This window comes from Lineus longissimus, chromosome 14 (genome assembly GCF_910592395.1).
Source record: "Lineus longissimus chromosome 14, tnLinLong1.2, whole genome shotgun sequence".
Lineage (NCBI taxonomy): Eukaryota > Metazoa > Nemertea > Pilidiophora > Heteronemertea > Lineidae > Lineus > Lineus longissimus.
In genome coordinates, this window is record NC_088321.1 from 16,440,262 (window position 1) to 16,459,372 (window position 19,111).

The 19,111-nt window shown below is 43.9% G+C and overlaps 1 protein-coding gene across 4 annotated transcripts in view; it reads right to left on the minus strand.

The window, feature by feature from the left end:
- Positions 1-19,111, minus strand: part of LOC135498727 (aminopeptidase N-like) — a 43,557-nt gene that overhangs the window by 4,946 nt on the left and 19,500 nt on the right. For 3 of the 4 annotated variants that reach the window (XM_064789111.1, XM_064789114.1, XM_064789113.1), the window contains exons 2-13: positions 17,196-17,933; positions 6,988-7,097; positions 6,629-6,792; positions 5,884-6,004; positions 5,296-5,450; positions 4,856-4,969; positions 4,145-4,279; positions 3,659-3,960; positions 3,309-3,388; positions 2,994-3,174; positions 1,617-1,844; positions 706-978 (exon numbers count right to left, since the gene is read on the minus strand). In XM_064789111.1, coding sequence (XP_064645181.1) covers positions 706-978; positions 1,617-1,844; positions 2,994-3,174; positions 3,309-3,388; positions 3,659-3,960; positions 4,145-4,279; positions 4,856-4,969; positions 5,296-5,450; positions 5,884-6,004; positions 6,629-6,792; positions 6,988-7,097; positions 17,196-17,933 — 2,601 coding nt within the window. Of the gene's footprint in view, positions 1-120; positions 262-705; positions 979-1,616; positions 1,845-2,993; positions 3,175-3,308; positions 3,389-3,658; positions 3,961-4,144; positions 4,280-4,855; positions 4,970-5,295; positions 5,451-5,883; positions 6,005-6,628; positions 6,793-6,987; positions 7,098-17,195; positions 17,934-19,111 lie in introns of all 4 variants that reach the window. The other variant, XM_064789112.1, reaches the window with a different exon arrangement.

Below are 19,111 nucleotides of genomic sequence, written 5' to 3' on the forward strand. Positions count from 1 at the left end.
GCGCTGTTTTTATGCAAAATGACTGCTTCTCTTGTCTTGGGAAGAGTGCGCTTGAAAGACTGCTTGTCGCTGATTGGTCAAATCAATGAGGACGTCACGTCGCCACGGCAATGTACTTACATGTCGTTTAATACTTTCCATTTTGTCAAGAGAAAGTTATAGAGGACCATACGACTGAGGGAAGTCCTACCGAGCACAGCTGTCATGAGGCGGACATCTTGTAATCGTGTCACTGTCCTGTCAAGCATCCAACCTGCAAACCTGGGAGTTAAGCTGTTAAGTTTAGAAGTAGCTAAGGGCTGGGGACGGGAGTGGGTGTTTCTAGGTAGTCCATGGACTGAGGGATACTGACCCAGCACGCCTGTCATGAGTAGGATGTCTACACACGTGAACTTGTGAACGCGTCACTACCTTTCAAACTTCTTGGGTAGTTAAGCTGTTAAGTTTAGAAGAAGCTAAGGGCTTGGGTGGGCTGGAGTGTCTTGGCTAACAATGGGCTGAGGGATGCCGACCCAGCACGGCTGTCATGAGTAGGACGTCTTGTAAATACGTCACACAACCTGGGAAACAACCTGGGAACTTCAACTGTTAAATCAAGAACTTCAGAACTGGGGGAGGGGGGGGGGGGGGGGGAACTGATTGCAACTGTCTACGTTTCCGTCAACGTCACTACCGGCGATCAGGACCCGTATGATATCAACCAACCTCCATAACAACCAAGGCTCCCTGGTATAACCCAAGGCGTTCATCATTGTCTCCTTCTCCGAGACCACCTTGGTACTCTGCGCTTTCTCCCACAGGAAGTCCCACTCTTTCTGTCCGCCATATTTGATTCCTGTTGAGTAGACGATGAAGGCGTAGTCTGGGATGATATAGGAGCCGTTTTTCATCCAGGCGGTGAAGGCGTCACGTGCGTATTTAATGGCGTCCGGTACTGCAACGCGGCAGGCGGCGTCCAGGATCAAACTCCGTAGTTTTCTGAAAGAATGCGATTGTCATTAAGAAAGGATGAAAACAAAGACAAGCGACCATTACAATATAGCAATCTACGGACGAGGTGTATTGTCGTGGTTAGCTGGTCGAGGTGTACCATCGAATCTGATCACCATAGCGTAGCGATATATCAAAATAGATCCTTCAAAGAAAGTACTAAAACGGCTATTTCGATAAAAGAACTATGGAATTGGAACCATTTGAATGAATAAAAAACAACAACATATTTGTGGGCTTGTACTTCAATTGGCTCTTTCAATAATTTGTAAACTGCATGCAACTCTGCCACACGGCGATTGCGAGTGGAGATTGTGAAATTGGCCAGAGTTAAAAGCAATCTCCTAGCCTCGCCATTGGTAATGCTTGCTTAGGGATACCAGCACGGTTTACCGACTCTGCCCCAAAGTTAAAAGCAATCTCCTAGCCTCGCCATTGGTAACGTTTGCTTAGTGATACCAACGCAGTTTACCATCTCTGCCCCAGATTAGCTAGCGTACATTAGGCCTCTTCCGGTTGGTGTCTTCCGGTTTAATGAGGCAAATGAAGCGAAGTTGTCTCATTGGGAGATTAATTGAAAAATAGAAAATGAGGCTGATACGTCTAGCGGGGCAGTAGACACTCACCGCTGAGGTAATGACGTAGGCATTGGTCCTGACACACCTGCGCGACGGAAAGCTGGCGCCACTAAATTCCTGATGTACGTCTGCAGCAGTCCGTAAACCTCGCTCCTAGACAGCATCGACTCTATCCAGTTAATAGAACTGATGGCAGTTTTCCATGGGACGAAATCTTCTTCTTTGGATAGGTACGAGGATACGTTGAGGGCGACGGCGTAGCTCAGTCGGTAGGCCCTGGAAGATAGAAATATACCATGTTGAGTCATAGCATTCAGATAGCCATTCACTCCTGATGTTTAAGAACGAAGAACAAAGTACAAATGTCTTTTGTTATATGGTCCAGCGCTAATCTTCACACGACACTGAAATCATCGTGTAGACTTTGCTTTGGCACAATCTGTAGAGAGACGTTGAAATATCATTGACAAAATGAAGCATATTTCGTACTTCTTCTATTATCGCTCTTCGTAAGGGTTGCGAAACGTGCCTAATGTCTTTTCATAGCAACCGCTATGGTTTTTAAAAAGACCGAGAATGAAATACAGATGCAGTGATAGTCCTGTCTTCATCTTTGCTTAGACCATTCCAAACTGCCACACTGGGATACCAATCCGACCAAACAAGAGCGCTACGTGTTCCCACAGGCGGTGCGCACAACACTATTTGTTGGAAATATATTTTGGCAAAGCCAATAAGAGATTCCTTTTCAACAGACCAAGAGGCATCTGTGTTTGTAAGTTGAACATTTGAAGTTGTCCTGAACATATCAAATAAAGAATGGAAAGTGTCACAATCTAGGTTATTGTTTGTTCATTTCATCATTAGGACCCGTTCATAATCCAGGACAATATTTGACACGTCCTTCCAAGGCAGGTTGTTCAAATCCAATGAGCACAAAGTTTGATGATAGCCTTCAAACGTGGCGTGAGGTTTGTGACCTAACATGTTTGTCTGCAACAAGAGGTCCCTGTAAAGAAACCATCAGGACCAAGCGTGTTGTCGCATCTCGTTTGCAGTCACAATCATACCCATATGACTGTAGAGGATGTTCTTTCATACACTTTTTAAGATGATCAGGTCTCCGACCGCTGCACGTGCCTGCTCATTATATGTAGGTGCACAGAGAACATCCCACCCAACCCCCCCGCGTTCTGCGACAGTGCAGGCATGTGGCTTTGTGTATTGGCCAGCACGCTTGCTGTGGATGCCTCGTATGATGACGCCATCTATCGGCAAAACCTACCTGAATTTAGGAGGTGTGGATCTCAAAATATTGACCAACCTTGGAAGTCTGGTCCAATGAGGCAGTCAAGAAAGACAAGAGACACAGTCTCTGTGAACAGATCGGATGTCTTGTCGATCACCGCCAGTTTCCTCACCTACCTTGCTAAATTGAAAGCATCTCCGATCAGTCCAGCCCTGTTGGCTTGGGTCAGTTTCTTATGGTCTGTCTTCAGTTGAACGATCAGCCTCAGCCATAGTTCATGCTCGTAGGTGACACGGTAGAAGCCCATGTAGTTGTAGTTGCCTATTATCCATGCATCGCCAGGGAGGTAGATTTCAGCTGAAAAGAAAATAGTTGTCTATTCACATTCTCCTAAAACGGCAAACATAAAAACATTTTCTGCTATGTAACATATTTCTCTCTGTTTGACAGAATCACATCTTTATCTTACTTCTACATGTTTAAGAACGCACCTTTATCCATGTTCATCCACTCGAGTTTGACCCTTGAGCTATCCTGAGTTTGATAATGGAACGGAATGTACCATTTGTAGCTGAAACAACATGAAAGATTTATGTCAAAGAAGATGATGGTTCTTCTTAAGTGTCAACACTGAGCGACTTTGTTAAAGTTATTCTTATTGCTCATTCACTCCAATTGACCCTTGAGCCATCCTGAATTAAATGTATAATGCAATATACCATGTATAGCTGAAAGAAAATAGAGGATGATATGACAATAGATAGAAGATGAGCGTCACTTTCTTCTTTTACGTGGCAACACTGTGGAAATCTTGATATAAAATGAAAGTAATGTTATTTACCCGTAAGGACTGTCACTGGGGTCAAACTTCTCATCAGGATTGAGTAGGAATCTCTCCTGTTTAAGTAACACCCGGTCATTACCAATCCTGGTCACAGTTACCAAAGGCAAGCCCATCTGCCTCGTCCACGTGTCCATGACAGTCGTGACGTCAGGGGTCACGTGAGACACTTCTGAGAACGCCGCCCAAAGCTGCGCCATTTCTGCATTGCCGAATTTGTAGCGCCGGATGTAGGTTTGTAATCCAAGACGAAAGTTCTCCCAACCTAGGAACCCTCTAAGCAACCTCAATACGGCTAGACCCTGAAATAAACAACAAGGCATTGAGGGCACCTGGTGATGTCAAGCCTTTCCGACTCTGACCAACTAATTGACTGCATCTAGTTGGCCATTTTGCTACTCTCCTTGCAAAGTCCAGAAATCGGCGAATTCTGTTACCATCCCAGACCCTCTCTCCCCCAACACTACAATGAAATCGCGAACTAACCTTGTCATAAGATATTGAATCAAAGAATTGCGCAATATCATCCGGGTCTTTGATTGGCGTTGAGATCGGATGTGACGTAGGCAGGGAGTCTTTCGTCATGACCATAAAGATGCTGTCAGTCAACTGCATGTCAAACTGGAAAAGAAACGAGTGAGGGGAAGTTACAAAATAACAGTGAAACAGTCAAGGTATCTCGACGGTTCTGCTGCAGAACTTGGTAGATATCAAAACAGATGAAACTTCCACGGGTGTCTTGTTCAGATCTTTTGGAAGAATGACTGGGAGCATGGTCATCTAATCAAAATCTATTGTAAAAAGGGAAACCTGAGGGAATGCGAGAACTGGTGAGGCATCACTCTTCCATCAGTTACAGGGAAAGTCCTTAACAGAGTTTTGCTGGAAAGGATGAAAGCCGAGGTAGACCAAAAGGTCCCGGCCTTCTAGATTGACTGCCATTCCTTTTCCATACACATCCCATTCTTCTTGCTCCCAATCATTATCCTTCATTATCCTGCTTATTTTCCGTGGCCAATACGGATATTGCCCACCTGGTAATTTTCAGTAGCATCACTTTACGGACCGGCACAGTGTGTGCACCCTGCATTGGCAATTGTTCTATGCCACCACGCCATTCCGCTGCCCATCAAGGTGTCCACACTTCATGCAGTACGTTGCTGTACGTTGTCTGCTGTGCGATGGACGTGTACTTACCACCTTCCAGTCCGGGAAGATATCATTCATGGCAAAGTACATGAGGGTACTGGCGAATCCTTCGTTCAACCAGAGGTCGTCCCACCACTTCATTGTGGCCATGTTGCCGAACCACTGAAATCAGCAAAGATGTCGATGGTTAATGTTTGGACAAATTACAGTTCTTTCAAAAAGACTTACATTTCTTCAGAGACCAAGGCCTTGCTTGTACCCAAGTATAAAATTCAGATTGGAATTCCTGAGAGAGTCTTGGTCGATATCTTAATCAGATACGTGTACAAGTACAAACACATCAGTCACACGATTCTTGTAAAATTCTTGATTACGATTTTAACTAAGAATAATACAAGAACCTTGGATTCACTAAAAAGTAGTTACTTTTCATATTCGAACAGAACTTTTAAGGTGGAACTCGGCAGGTTGTCATCATCATCACTCACCGTGTGCGCAACCTCGTGGGCAATCACCAACGTGACAAAATACTGACTACTCGCCGCGGAGGTGTCTTGGTCAAACAACAGCGCCGTTTGTCGGTAGATGATCAAACCCCAGTTTTCCATGGCTCCAGCGCCGAAGTCCGGGACGGCAACCTGATCTGACAAAAACAATGTAATGTCATATTTTATCGGCAGATGTCTTTGTTGGGAAGAGATGGGAAGTGATTTTCGACATTATGTGCCCTTTCATAGACTGTCACTCACTCACTCACTCCTAAAACTTGACATTTCTATGTCAGACTTTGCCACCACATCCCTCCAGGCAGTATGGGCCTGAGCCGTCTCTGTCAACACTTCTCTTGTTACTCCAGCGCTCTCTGCCTCATGGGCTACTGCATGAATAGTACCAATTCAACCACATAGTGTGACTATTTCGATGTACTGTGAGAATGGCGCCCATTGACGGAGACTTTGTGTACTTAATCTGATCTATCTATAGTCTCTCTGTAACCGCTGCATCCCGACAGTGATGTTGATCTAAGCCTGACCTGTGTGGCCAGGTAGGAGAGGGTGAAGCCAGAAACTACTCACCCGATTTCGGCACTACTTCATCGATCTGGAAATACCCGGTGAAATACTCGTAACACTTCGTAGCCACCCGTAACGCGTATACAGACTGGCTATACATGTCCGGTTGTGACCAGATGCGGATCTGAAGAACAAGAATACGTAAACGGTTTCGGTTATCAGCTACAGCTACTGAAGCCTTGCGAGCCCTTAGACATAAAGAGTATGTACAGTAAGCTATCGGGGCATAAGGAGGACTAAGTAAGTATCACCAAAGGTTTACATGTAGAGAGCGGGCAGGGACCATAATATGTACACAGACTTGTTATAAATGCCAGGTTGTGACCAGAGGGAATCCATCCTCACTCTCATCGTTTCAGACTCCTGCTTCAGACAGTTCCAGTGTAATGTGCAGTTTGACTGAAGGGTGGTCAAGAACGAACACGGGACACCACCATGAGAGGCTGGATGATCTGACAAAGGTTTATCAGAGGAAACGTCTCGAAGGGGGTATGAATGACACTGTTTGGCTCAGTATCCATGGGCTGTTCCCTTGTGGACTGTTGGTGTTGTCTCCAGAGCATATTCTCTTCTACAACCAATGATGACGTCCAGTAAGCCCAACGAAGGTTCATGTTGTGCGTGGCGCGTCACAAGGTTACAAGCGAAACAGGGGAAAACGCCACAAGCGAACAGTCTATTAGGATACGAGGGCCCAGTGAAGATGAGTGCAGACAGTCGGAGGGTCATTGAAGAAGATGTTCCTCACCGGTAGCCCTTGCTTCGTCCTGCCCTCCCTGTAGATGAAATCAGACACGACGAAGGCCAAGATGTAGGTGGACATCCTCGGAGTATCTGCGAAGTCCGTCCTCACCCATCCGTCGGCTAGGGTGCGGTTTCTTATGGCTGGCATGTTGGACAGTGCCGTGTATTCTGAACATAAGGAGAAAAAGAAGCTATTAGAGACTTTCAACAACTTCAAAATTCTCGCGGTTATATTAACGGATCTTCGAGTGACGCCCCCTGAACCTACCAGGAGCAGTAACTCACACAGAGGGAGTTGTAGAGTTTAGTAGGTTCTTAAGTTATAAGTATAGGATTGCGCAGATGATCTTGACTTTGACTTACCTGGCTTGTGAATGATGGTCACAGCAAAAATTGATTTCATTTCCGGTTCGTCGAATCCTGGGAAGACTCGTCTGGCGTCTATTGCTTGGAGCTGAGAGGCGAGAAGATAGCTGAAAGATACAACATGACATTGGAAATAAACAGTTCGACCTTTTGAGGGATTGCTTCGGCCAGATTATTTCAGAAGATTCAACGGTTTCATTACAGGTTCCCTTTTATTACGAATCCTTATAGAACTCGCTTGGCTTACAGTTGTGGGATAATTAGATATATGTATAACTGGAAAAAAGGGATCAGGGAGCACTGCGTCCGGGCATTTAGGCGAGCTTTGGATTTCGTCACTGACGTCGGACTACGGCAATACAGCCTCTCCTGTATAGCACGAGTACTCCCGGGGGCCATGACCATACGATCATAGTTGCTCTCAAGACACATGGAGAGTGTCCTTGCCACTGACCATCAGTCTGCGGAGACAGTATCTGTACTGATCCGGCAAGGCAACAGACACGTGTGGTGCCCGGTAGCTAATGACAAGTCGATCACGACTGATGTCATGACAAGTGGGGAGGGATGTCCTTGCCGCCCGGGGGCCTCTCTCAAGAAGGCGGATAGATTCTTTGATTTATGACCGACGCAGCCCAGAAATGATCAGCAGCACCGAGGACAAACTGGTGAAGAGGAAAATATCAGCCTGAAATCCGCTCCTTTTATCCAATATCATAATCACAGGCCGAGAGTGTATTCAAAAAAACATGAAGGTTGTGGTTCAAACTTCATAAGTCTTCACCGTATTCATTTATTTCCTATTGCGGATGCTGTCTTATGGTGAATTAGGTGCATTGACTATATCAAAGAGGACGAAACAAGGTTCTGCAGTTCATTTGCAACATGACTTTAGAACAAATAACTGGTAGACTGAACCCACTTCCTGACTTTTCTAATTTCATTCGTTCTCCAAAGATTGTTTACCGGTTCAGCTCCGTAGAGTACTACTCTCGTGCATGATCGTACAATGTACTAGGTGTCACAAAAATATTATAGATACTTTTGATCTTGAATAATCATGTAGCTTTGCTAATAAAGGAATTGTTTAACGACTGGCGTCGGTGCGGTCCAGTCAATAAGCACCCATTTACAGATCGGTACCAGAATTCTCCATTTGATGAGAAAAGGTTGTTAAATAAGCAGCGTCTGCTTGTGACGTCACCTTTGTGTAATTCGCCCCTTACCTTGCAGTTGAAAGAATAGCCAAATACACGGTCTATTGTAATTGAACATTGGCCTACATTCCCATTGTTCCTCTGTCTGATGAGAGGGTTATTAGGGCGAATCTTGATGACATCGACCCCTGCGAAACAGCTGTCATTGGAGTCGATAGACTTAAACCGGCAAATAAACGCAATGACAGATTCAGACAACGATCGGACAGTAAGTTGTGGAGAGTTTTGAAACGTCAAGGCTATAAATATATGTAATTGGGAATCAAGAAGAGGAGGTTTACTCCTGATGTATTTACCCTGCAGATTGCCTATTCAGGCCGACCATCGTGTCGAAAAGAGTATGGAATCGCATTTACTGGAGATCGTCTTCAGTTTCACCTTTGCCCACAATGGCGTCTTCAGGATTGATGTTGTTCACACGGGAAGTTGCGAGATCGGACGTCCAGTCCTGAAGCCGCCAATGCGGACAAGGTTGGCACCATCAGCGCCTTCTAGCGTCAGATGGAAAGTATAAATTCTGGCCAAATGAACGGCTCTGTCCATTCCGTATTTCGCCTTCGGATCGTCAACATCGTTTTGGCTCACTCCTCTACTCATCGTAAGTAAACATGCGGGTTCCATTGTCTCGGATTTTTCTCTCGATTTGCTCGGCCGGTTTCCCTTTGTCCATATTTCGCCTCCGCCCATACTACTTTTGCTCAGACAAGGTGCAGGCCCTGCATGTGTTTACATTTCCTTTAGGTAGTATGTAGGCCTACCAAGCTACTCCGAATTTCTTGCCGTCTTTCCAGCTGTGACGGACACTCGATTTCTCTTCCACTTTCGCTCAAATTTCTTTCTCGTTCTCCGTATTTCTCTTTGATGAATGAATACATATATGTATCAATGTTTGAATGAAAGCACGCATAAGTAGAGTCGTGCAGCATGCTCGGCCGGTTTCCCTTTGTCCATATTTCGCCTCCGCCCATACTACTTTTGCTCAAACAAGGTGCAGGCCCTGCATGTCTTTTACATTTCCTTTAGGTAGTATGTAGGCCTACCATGCTACTCCGAATTTCTTGCCGTCTTTCCAGCTGTGACGGACACTCGATTTCTCTTCCACTTTCGCTCAAATTTCTTTCATGTTCTTCTTATTTCTCTTTGATGAATGAATGCATATATGTATCAATGTTTGAATGAAAGCACGCAAGTGAGAGTCGTGCAGCATGCAAGTATAAGAGTCCTGCAAGAAATAATCACATGAACTATGACTGTATTCATCATAATCACATGAACATTCCTAACGTAGATTTGTATGTTTTGTTCCAGATGTTACAACCAACGGTGCTGAAAAGAAACCTTCACTGGTCGGTAAGAACCTACTGCCATTGTTTGCTAGGTTTAACGTGTCGGACGACCCAAAAGAGTTTGCACGATTTTCCAAAGAAGAACGCCTAGAGGACCTTGACACCCAAGAATTAGCTGGCGAGTTCAAAAGACTCGCAGGAGAGAATCTAGTGGAAGTCCGATGCTAGCAGCCCTAGGGAAGTCCGATGGTGCAGCCCGAATGCTCGCTCACCATGCAATAATCTTCGCCAATGAAATGGGACGACCGGCAGGCCAAGTATGAAGGTGAATATGCATAAAATGTATTTAATCTTTATTCAAAAGCTTAGAGATGTCTCATAATACATTCAAGAGTTGGGCAGGACTAGTTATGCCAAACTTCATACTAGCCGTATAATAATGCCGGATATTCGAAATTTATATTTCAGGAGCCAGCGCCGTCTGGGTCTACAGATGATCATGATCAACCCCCGAGGAAAGTACTATGCCTGCCCGCCAAAAAGTCGGATCAAGTAAAAACCGCTAAATCAAAGGTGAGATCTCTAGCCCTGCACGAAAAACCAAACTAGTCTCTACTCCTTTTATATTTGGAGGAGTTATCATCTGTTGCTGCTTCAACTCGAGATCAGGATATGAATTTGTACGAAGAATTGTTTCGACAAGCTCGCCGTCGTTTTTACAGTCCTAGAGGTTACATTACTCTAGATCCATCGAAACACAAGGTCTAGCCTGGATTTTTAACTTATTTATTTTCAGATTGGGATCGATGTTGTTGGGCCGATGCCACCTACAACCCAGGGAAGCAACTATATCTGTACTATCACAGATTATTTCACAAAGTGGCCTGAGGCGGCGCCACTAAAGAGCAAGACCGCTGAAGAGGTTGCAAAAGTAATGTACTTGTTGGTAATGTGTAGGTGAGTAATGTATGTTTTGCTTGTGAAAAAAAAAACGGGATGATTTTAATAAAGTTAATTTAAAATATCCTATATTCCAAGTCGTATTTGGTGATGGGCACTTCAGTAGTAACCGTTACTGAGATTCATTATGTCGGCTGCCAGGTCCACGTGGTAGCACCTTCTCTGTATGTTGCAATTTTCACCAACATGCATGTCCTTAGCGAAAAGTTACCACCACTGGCGGTGAACCCTACTCTCATTTCTAATCTGTTAACGTCACTTTCCAGACACGGATGTCCACAGGTCGTTTCTGACCAAGGCAGCGAATTCTGCAACAAGGTATTGGATGAACTCATTAAAGCGATGCATGCCACTCGTCGAGTGACTTCGCCCTACCATCCACGAACGAACGGACAGACAGAGGTACAACCAAACTCTTTGTAACCAACTCAAATTCTGCACCGTAAAACAGAATGACTGGGATACGTACTTACAAAGCTGAGTGTTCGCCTACCGAACGACCATACATACCACGATGAAATTACGCCATTTTATCTATTGCATGGAAGGTAAGGAACAAACATTCTTTTGAAGAAAAAATCGAATTTTTTTCGGCACCTTACGATTATTTGCTGCTATACTGGAAATGTTAGATTTGGCAACGAGGCATGTCAAACCTTCCAGAAATTCATTGCAGCGACGGAGAGTATGGGATTACATTTTGAAAAATAAACATGACTTGTGTACTAGTGTTATTTCCAGAATTGCTGGCAGTCCTCGTATACTTCTTACTTCGTACTACTTTACTAACGTAACATCCTGAATGAATGTCGGACGCCGACCTCCGCTGCATCATTCATGGAACCCTTAGGCGTTATCAGTTGCCGAGATCGATGTTTGATTACCTTTCTACTTTTTAGGGAAGCAAGACTCATTGATGAATATCAGACGCATACTCCTGTGACACAACCCGATCCTACGACTGAGGATATCCAGGCCAGATCCCGAAATCTGATACAGTACAGAAGTGCATGTGGACCCGACGTACTCAAGAACATAAAAAAACGCACAGTCCAAACAAAAGCTTCATTTTGACAAGCGCCACAATGTCGGAAAGGTAAGCAAAATGGACATCACTTATCCCTGCGACCAAAAGAATTTGTGCTTTTCGATTTACTGTGCTTACACTTCGCATCTTTGAGCAGTGGTATGGTTTGAAACCTGGAAATATTACCGACGTCATTGATTATCACACGGATGTAGAGCAAAATCCGTTTTTATCAGAATCTTCCTAAATAAATCTTTTCACGTAGATATAATATTGTGCTAAATGTGAACATCGTGTAGTACATAAACATTCATGTACACATATCATTTTCTTTGTTTTAGCCATTCGAAGTAGGCGACTTAGTCTGGAAGAAAAATGACAAGGATGACAGAAAGGGAGGAAAAATGGACCACCCATGGACAGGGCCATACAAGATTATAGAAGCAAAGCCTGTAAGAGCCGTTTATCGTTTGCAGAATTGTACCACCAGCAAGGAACTGAAGACCATGGTGAATGGTATAAAACAACAGGTGGGTGAAATAAATTCAATCGTTGGTGCTTCAAACTACGAGTGATTTTTTATTAAGAAACGTAAACTCGTCGCCTTGATTTAAATTCAGGTTACACGTAGCGATATTGGGCGATATCTGTAAAAATGTGCTTCACGAAAGCCCAGAAGGCGAAATTCCAAATTCCACATGCGAAATCCCAAATTCTAAATTTCAAATTCAGTCTTACTCTCATCAGATGTGCATCCCCTCGATGTAAAAAACAAATCTGAATTTAGATGAAATGTAATTTTATCTGATGCCTGGGCTGGATAAACACTCGTTCCAAATTGGAAATGCGAAATTCCAAATTCCAAATTCCAAATTCGACATCGTGACCTCGGCCTGGTACCGCTGGTTACCGACTGAGGCGCTGTGGTATGGACGGACTGAGGCCAGGTTACACCCAATCTAGCGTGTCTCTGCCCCCCCCTAAAATCCGTTAATTTATAACCGTCCTTATAGCTTATATCAAAATCGTATTATATGGAGATGAGTGCATGGGTATTGCTTGTTAATAATTTTCTTATTTAAGTGTACTTATATTTACCAAGTATTTTTCATAGAATAATTTTAGAGATAAATCCTTATGACCAACTCTCCATTATCAAAGACGGCGCTAAACAAACGTCAGCTGTTCATCCATTTTGTCATCAGTTCATTTTGATTGGGCTTTGTTAAAAACAATCATTTAATCATTTAATCATTCATGAAGAACTTTGCGTTACGAATGTGGGAAGTGGAATGTGGGAAGTGGAATGTGGGAAGTGGAATGTGGGAAGTGGAATGTGGGAAGTGGAATGTGGGAAGTGGAATGTGGGAAGTGGAATGTGGGAAGTGGAATGTGGGAAGTGGAATGTGGGAAGTGGAATGTGGGAAGTGGAATGTGGGAAGTGGAATGTGGGAAGTGGAATGTGGGAAGTGGAATGTGGGAAGTGGAATGTGGGCTTTCGTAGTGTTGTACACGCTATCATGATCGCATAACTGCATTTCAATCATTATTTGCAGGCCCGACTCTAAACCAACGTTGCCGCCTGCCTCCGCTGATGCCACCCGACGCCGTCTTGCTCGGGCAGACAAGAAGACGAAGGCCAACCACTTGTACAAGATTCAGATTCTGATGCACGAGTATAAAAAGAATTGTTGATTTATCATTGAGGACTTCAGGACAAAATAAAATTGAATAATCATTTTTTTGGTGAATAAAATCCAGTCCTAATAGAAACGTGTCAATGGGTTAATGAGTTTGCATAGTAATGACCGTAATATGCTTATTATACACAGATAACATTATGAAGAAACAACGAGAAAATACGCATTAGAGATGGCAGAGATTCGATCCTGGGTACCTAGAGTCTGAAGGGAATAAACCAACGCATTAGCACACTGCGCCAACGAGGCGAACTGGCAGCAACCCCGTTTTTTCATTGTGAAATCAGTTTACAAACCTGAGGCCTAGGTTCCCATATTACTCGGTAATTAAAGGTTACATGCAGGCTTAAACTGATACCGCACCGTTATTCAACACATTTCCGCGTCTCTGCCAAGGGCAAATAATTTCAGTCTCACAGGAGGCATGAACTAGCCTGCCCTAGGGTGCAATGAAAATCATGACTTAGGTAAATTTAATTGCCCTATAGGGCATCCTGTTCTATTACACCGGGTCAACTGCCCGAGTGGAGATTCTTTTCTTCACGTGGGTTGGAGGTCGAGCTTCTTGCCTGTCAGTTGTCCATTTTACTCTTGACAAATTTTAGCTAAGCTATTTCTGCGTTTCGTTTTAGGCTTTGGAGTCACTCGGCTTTCAAATTCAAGATTCTCTCGGAAGAACCATGCGCCCTTGCTCAACGATTAGCCGCAGCCCCAGCGTTAACAAGCAAGGTGGAGTCGGACTTCAAACTGTATACCTCATTTAATACATTGCCTCGTGTTATTTAGAGACCGTTTCTCACCTCGGTCACCATGTCGTATCAGCATGCTATACAGTTGTCAAAATATGTCTCGATAACCGTCTAGTTTGTATCATTTCTCATGCTCTTACATGTGTAAAACGATAATTGTTGCAACTCTTGGTTCAAATGTCTGTTACAACTGTATTTAGCTAAATAATAAAACGCTCGACACGACAATTTCTTTTGCTGTTATTTCCTTATCTATATTGTCTACACAGGCAGAATTGTCGCCAGTGCCTCTACTCTCGTTGACGTGGTTTCTCTTGCCGCTACCCCGAAACTACCAGTATAAATCTATTATCATCGATACATTTATACATGTTTTGGGAGTTTTGGGAGTTGTGGGGGGGGGGGGGTATTAAGGGAGTTTTGATGTGAAATATCGGATATTTCGGCAGAGGAACACGTCGAGATATTCAGGATTTCACCCCCCAATACTTCCAACGAGATGGTAGACGCTGAGGGTGCCTCTAAACCGTAGACAAATTGAACGTCATGGTGTTATTTTCTACGGTAGAGCATCAGCCTTGATTCGTTATAGAAGTTTTTGGCCGACAATATCGATATCACCAGACTAACGCACTCGCACTTTATCATTTCTCGTATTTCACTTGTGTCTGCCTCGGTGAATGATTAATAGAAATCCGATGACCACTTGACTGAAGCATATTGGAATCATTATTGCTCTTTTTCTATATTCGGCAAGATTCAGCGGGTTTTTCCATTCTCCATCATGTAGCCATTTCAGAGTACCATGCGATAACTGACTTATTAAATAAAGGAGAAAGATTTAAAAGACCAGAAAGATTTAAAAGACCATCTGAAAAGACCTATCTGAAAAGACCTATATCCTATCTAAATATTGCGATAATTGACTTGATAAGCAACGTGTGCACGAGGAATTTGCAAACTTTATTTACATTCTGCCGTATTCAGTCGTCTTTTGAAGCTGTCTGCTAACTTTCAATTGCTTGAATGGCATATTGATATATCATGTGGACATTCCGATCTACTCGACCACGCAATTGCCACTTCGAAGTTATGTTCACGCACTTAATCATGTATTCAATTATGCCAAACACCCTTTGAACTCGAAATATTTTCGATAAAAAACAGATCATAATCGGCGTAACTATAAAATTCAATTTAAACTATACCGCCGTTGAGACTGAATCATTGACATCAAAACTTGATAGATTGGTTTAGCATAGAGTCCCAACGGGAGCGTGAGCATCACAACGGGTTAACCAGACCGAATCAGCCATTACAAATTCCAGGTCTCGATCTTAAATATTTCAGATTAAAATTTATTCTGGTTAATGATAACTTGAAACCGTGTACACCTTTGTAAAATAGTGCTGTTAATTCAGACCCTTTCTTTTTGAGAGATATGTTTTAAATCGAATCATCAAAGCTTAAAAACGTGTCCTACACCAGGTGACGATTATTCTGGCGCTTTCTCACGAAGGAATCTCGCCTTATTTGATCTAGTCCATCATTCCTGCCATCAACTCGTTTATCACCTAGCAGGAGGGATAAGTCCATTGTATTATAGTTATTTACCAGATCTGATCGCAATCATGTTGAAGTATGCCCTGGGGTCGCGGCCCAGGTTGCTGATGCTGCGACCAGCGGTTAATGAGATAGCCACAGCTAGCGCAATGCTAGCTGGTTGTAGGCGTTATTCAAAAGCGGTCAAGGTGTTTCATGGGGGTCGATGTCATCAAGGCTTGCCCTAATAACCCTTTGATAAAACAGTAGAACAATGGGAATTTAGGCCCAGGTGTGAGCGGGCATTGTTTGAAGGTGTGTTAGGTAAGGCCTGAATTCTTTTAGCTGCGTGGTGAGGGGTAAGATGAGGTAAGGCATATCAGAAACCAGTCCAAGGTATACCCAGGAACTGATGTTGTGGATTTGTTTTGTTTAAATGGGGCCAAAATAGGTGCTAGGGGAAGATGAAGAGATGATCTTGGCTCAATCGTGACACTTCTCACATATCGGCCACACGGTCAGCATAATCTGCCCCACTCCCCCGGCTCCAGTCCATGTGTCTCCCCTCAGCATCGCTTTCGAGATGCTTGCCTTGTCCCCAGAGTACAGGTGCCGCATAACAAAGGTATTCAGCGTCCTTTGATTCGGCACAAATTGGTGTAATCACGGTGATCAGGACCCGTTATGAGGGATAATCACCATTTTGTAGGATCTGATAGATTGAGAAGTACATGTACTTTCATAGATGTTGGCCAGGCCAGATTGGGTCTGCAGCTAGATGCGCCTGTCGACACGAATGACTGTTCCAAACCTGGGCAATGCATTACAGGTTTAGGTAAAGTGGGGCTGACCACTCTTCTGTCTTATCTGATTGCTGGACAAGTACTTTCATAGAAGATGCTAAGGCCAGATTGGGTTTGCAGCAAGGCGCGTCAGTTAGGCAATGCATCACTGGGGTGATCACTGTTTCGTCTGATCAAGATCACCAGACAAGTCCTGCTAGAGATATTGCCAAGGCTAGATTGGGTTTACAGCAGGCTGGCTTGAGGACCACATGTTGGGTCTGTCCGCAACTGTCCGGACTCTGTCGAGTTTATCGGAAGGCTACTGATTATGGAGGACCCTATGTCGAGCCTATCGGCAATAAATAATGTTTCACAGTAAATAAAGCCGCAGTTTACAAGTCTTACAAAAATTGCAAGGTACAATTCATGGCACGGTAGACTGCAAAAACATTCTCGTCTCATCATCCTTAGACAAGAGTCTCTTCCTATCTCCTCCGAGGATTTTCCCCCATCACAGAGTAATCATCCTTAATTGCCATAATTACCTGGGATAAGTGGGCCTTGGATCGGTCTAATTGGTGATCCGGCGGGGGAATGGGACACTCTACAGTTCAGCTCTTGATGGGCACGTCGCCCCGCCGCACTCTCGTGGGCGCAGGTCCTTTGATGCAGATGCAATAATCAACGCCTTCAGCAACTGATATCAGGAACGACAGGGTGAGGTCTCTTTGATGATGGTTGATCGTAGTCGATGGGTAACGCATCAAGTTTAACCAAAGACGAGCAAACCCGACCTTGGATAGAGGCAGGGATAATCACTTTTGGTGATTGCGCTTATCTTATCTTTCTTTCTCGGGGCGGGTTTCCGTGACTGACCAGATATCATTCTTACCGGGCAAACGACAACAACAACTAGAAGTGAAAAACAACGCCACCTACCGTACGGTCCCGTTAGGAGTCGTATACGAGCTCCTATAAATCCCTCTAAGAATGTCGTAGCGAATGTCTCCCTGATATTTCCCGATTTGAATGGTGTATATTTTCCCCACTTGTAGCTCCTGTTTGACTTTGACCACGTAAAATTGGTGGGTGGGCACGTGGAAGCTCTCTTCTACCTCCAAAGCGTGAGAGTAGAAGCCGACTTTTTCTAACACAATCACACTAGCATCGTCTATTTTAAGATCGGCCTGATGCACTATGATGTACTGTGTATTTCCAGTTATGTTTAAAGTTATCGTCACATTTCCTAGGAAAATGAATTTTTCTAAGTCAACACGCAGCTCGATGATGTAATAGGACGGTGTGATGTTAGATGGGAGTCGGACTTTCCCCCACGGGAGAGCAGGATCGATTTGAGGACTGCCCGGTTTTTGTGGAATCGGTGTTGGTGATATCGTCTGATTATCAAAAGACGTAACAACATTTTGATTCTCGCACTCGCGAGAGTTTAGCAATCCTGATAATAATCCGACTAGTATGATTAAAATCACTATGACAACCAACGCAATCACGAGATGTGTCCTTTGGATGAAATATCCAGGACGTCGAGGTGCCCGGATGTAAACGCCGCCATCTTGTTTACCGTCTGCATTTGCGTTGATTGGCCGTTTTTCGGCTGCCAAGCCGTCATTTCTGTTGCAATTTTCTGTCATCTTCTGCTTAAGGCCGTCTTCAGACCTGAAAGGAACAGAAGGTAGAAACGGGAAATAAATACTGACTGACTACAAAATGGATCCATTAATCTCTTTCCAGACTTGTACTGACCAGCACCTTTCGTGGTGGAGCTCTGTTACAGGGATACAGCATTGCTGCGTTATGGTGTCAGCCTGTGATGCATAGGACATTTTGCCAAGCTGTGCTCTTCCAAACCTTCGCGTTATTTCCAAATCAAAAGAGACTGACACCATCTGGCAGCCATTGTTTTTCTCCATTACAGAGCACCACCGCCAAAGATGCCCATCACAAAATAGACAACAAGGCAACCTTTACCATCTTCTTTCAAAGGTCCGGCGTTGCGACCTTTCCTGAAAAAAATACTGATTTTAAATGTGTTTCATTGTTTCTGCATACTTCCCAAGCGCCAACAGTTTTGCCCTTGGATGGCATTCGTGCCTTCATTAGGACTGAGACTATTCTCGCAGATCTCGCATCCTCTCGTGAGAAAACTTTCGTCTTATCAATGTACAGACGTTCTTCGTTAGTTAGAAACAAGTTATACCAGAAAACACCTATGCAGGTTTTATAATCTGCGGAAAAACCCACTTTGTGAAAATTTACGGTCACGATAGGTAAGCACCGGGAAACTGCTAGTGTGTCTAACACTCAGGAATTTCAAGTAAATACGTTAACCGGGCTACCAAGGCAATGCAAAAATTTCCCAGGATAAATAAACGCATTCTGAAGACACCAATGTATTATCTGCTCGAATTATCGACTAGTTATAAATTAGCACTGGACATTCCAAAGGACAGGTATGCTTATAATTGATTGGCAGATCAGATAATTGGTTTTAGGCAAAATAGGGATGCTTGTTTGTGATCAAGAGATATCACAGTGATTTTTAGGTACAGTAGACTCTTGAGCAATCCCAGAACTTGATTTACTGATGGTCGTTCCTTGACCTCTGCCAACACATGCCGCCATTTTGGATCGGTTACTCCGAGTTTCTTGCAGCTTTGAGCAGTAAAACTAGTCACTAAAACACCAAGATCTAGGCGAAGGTTAAGCCGACACGTTAATACGTCAATTAAGGTTCTAAGGTCGGTCTTCTTCGTCACGTCTAAGCTTAAACTAATTGGACGGCTAATTATTCGTCTTTCAAACTTTAAATGTTATATTGTCCTGCACATTAAAGC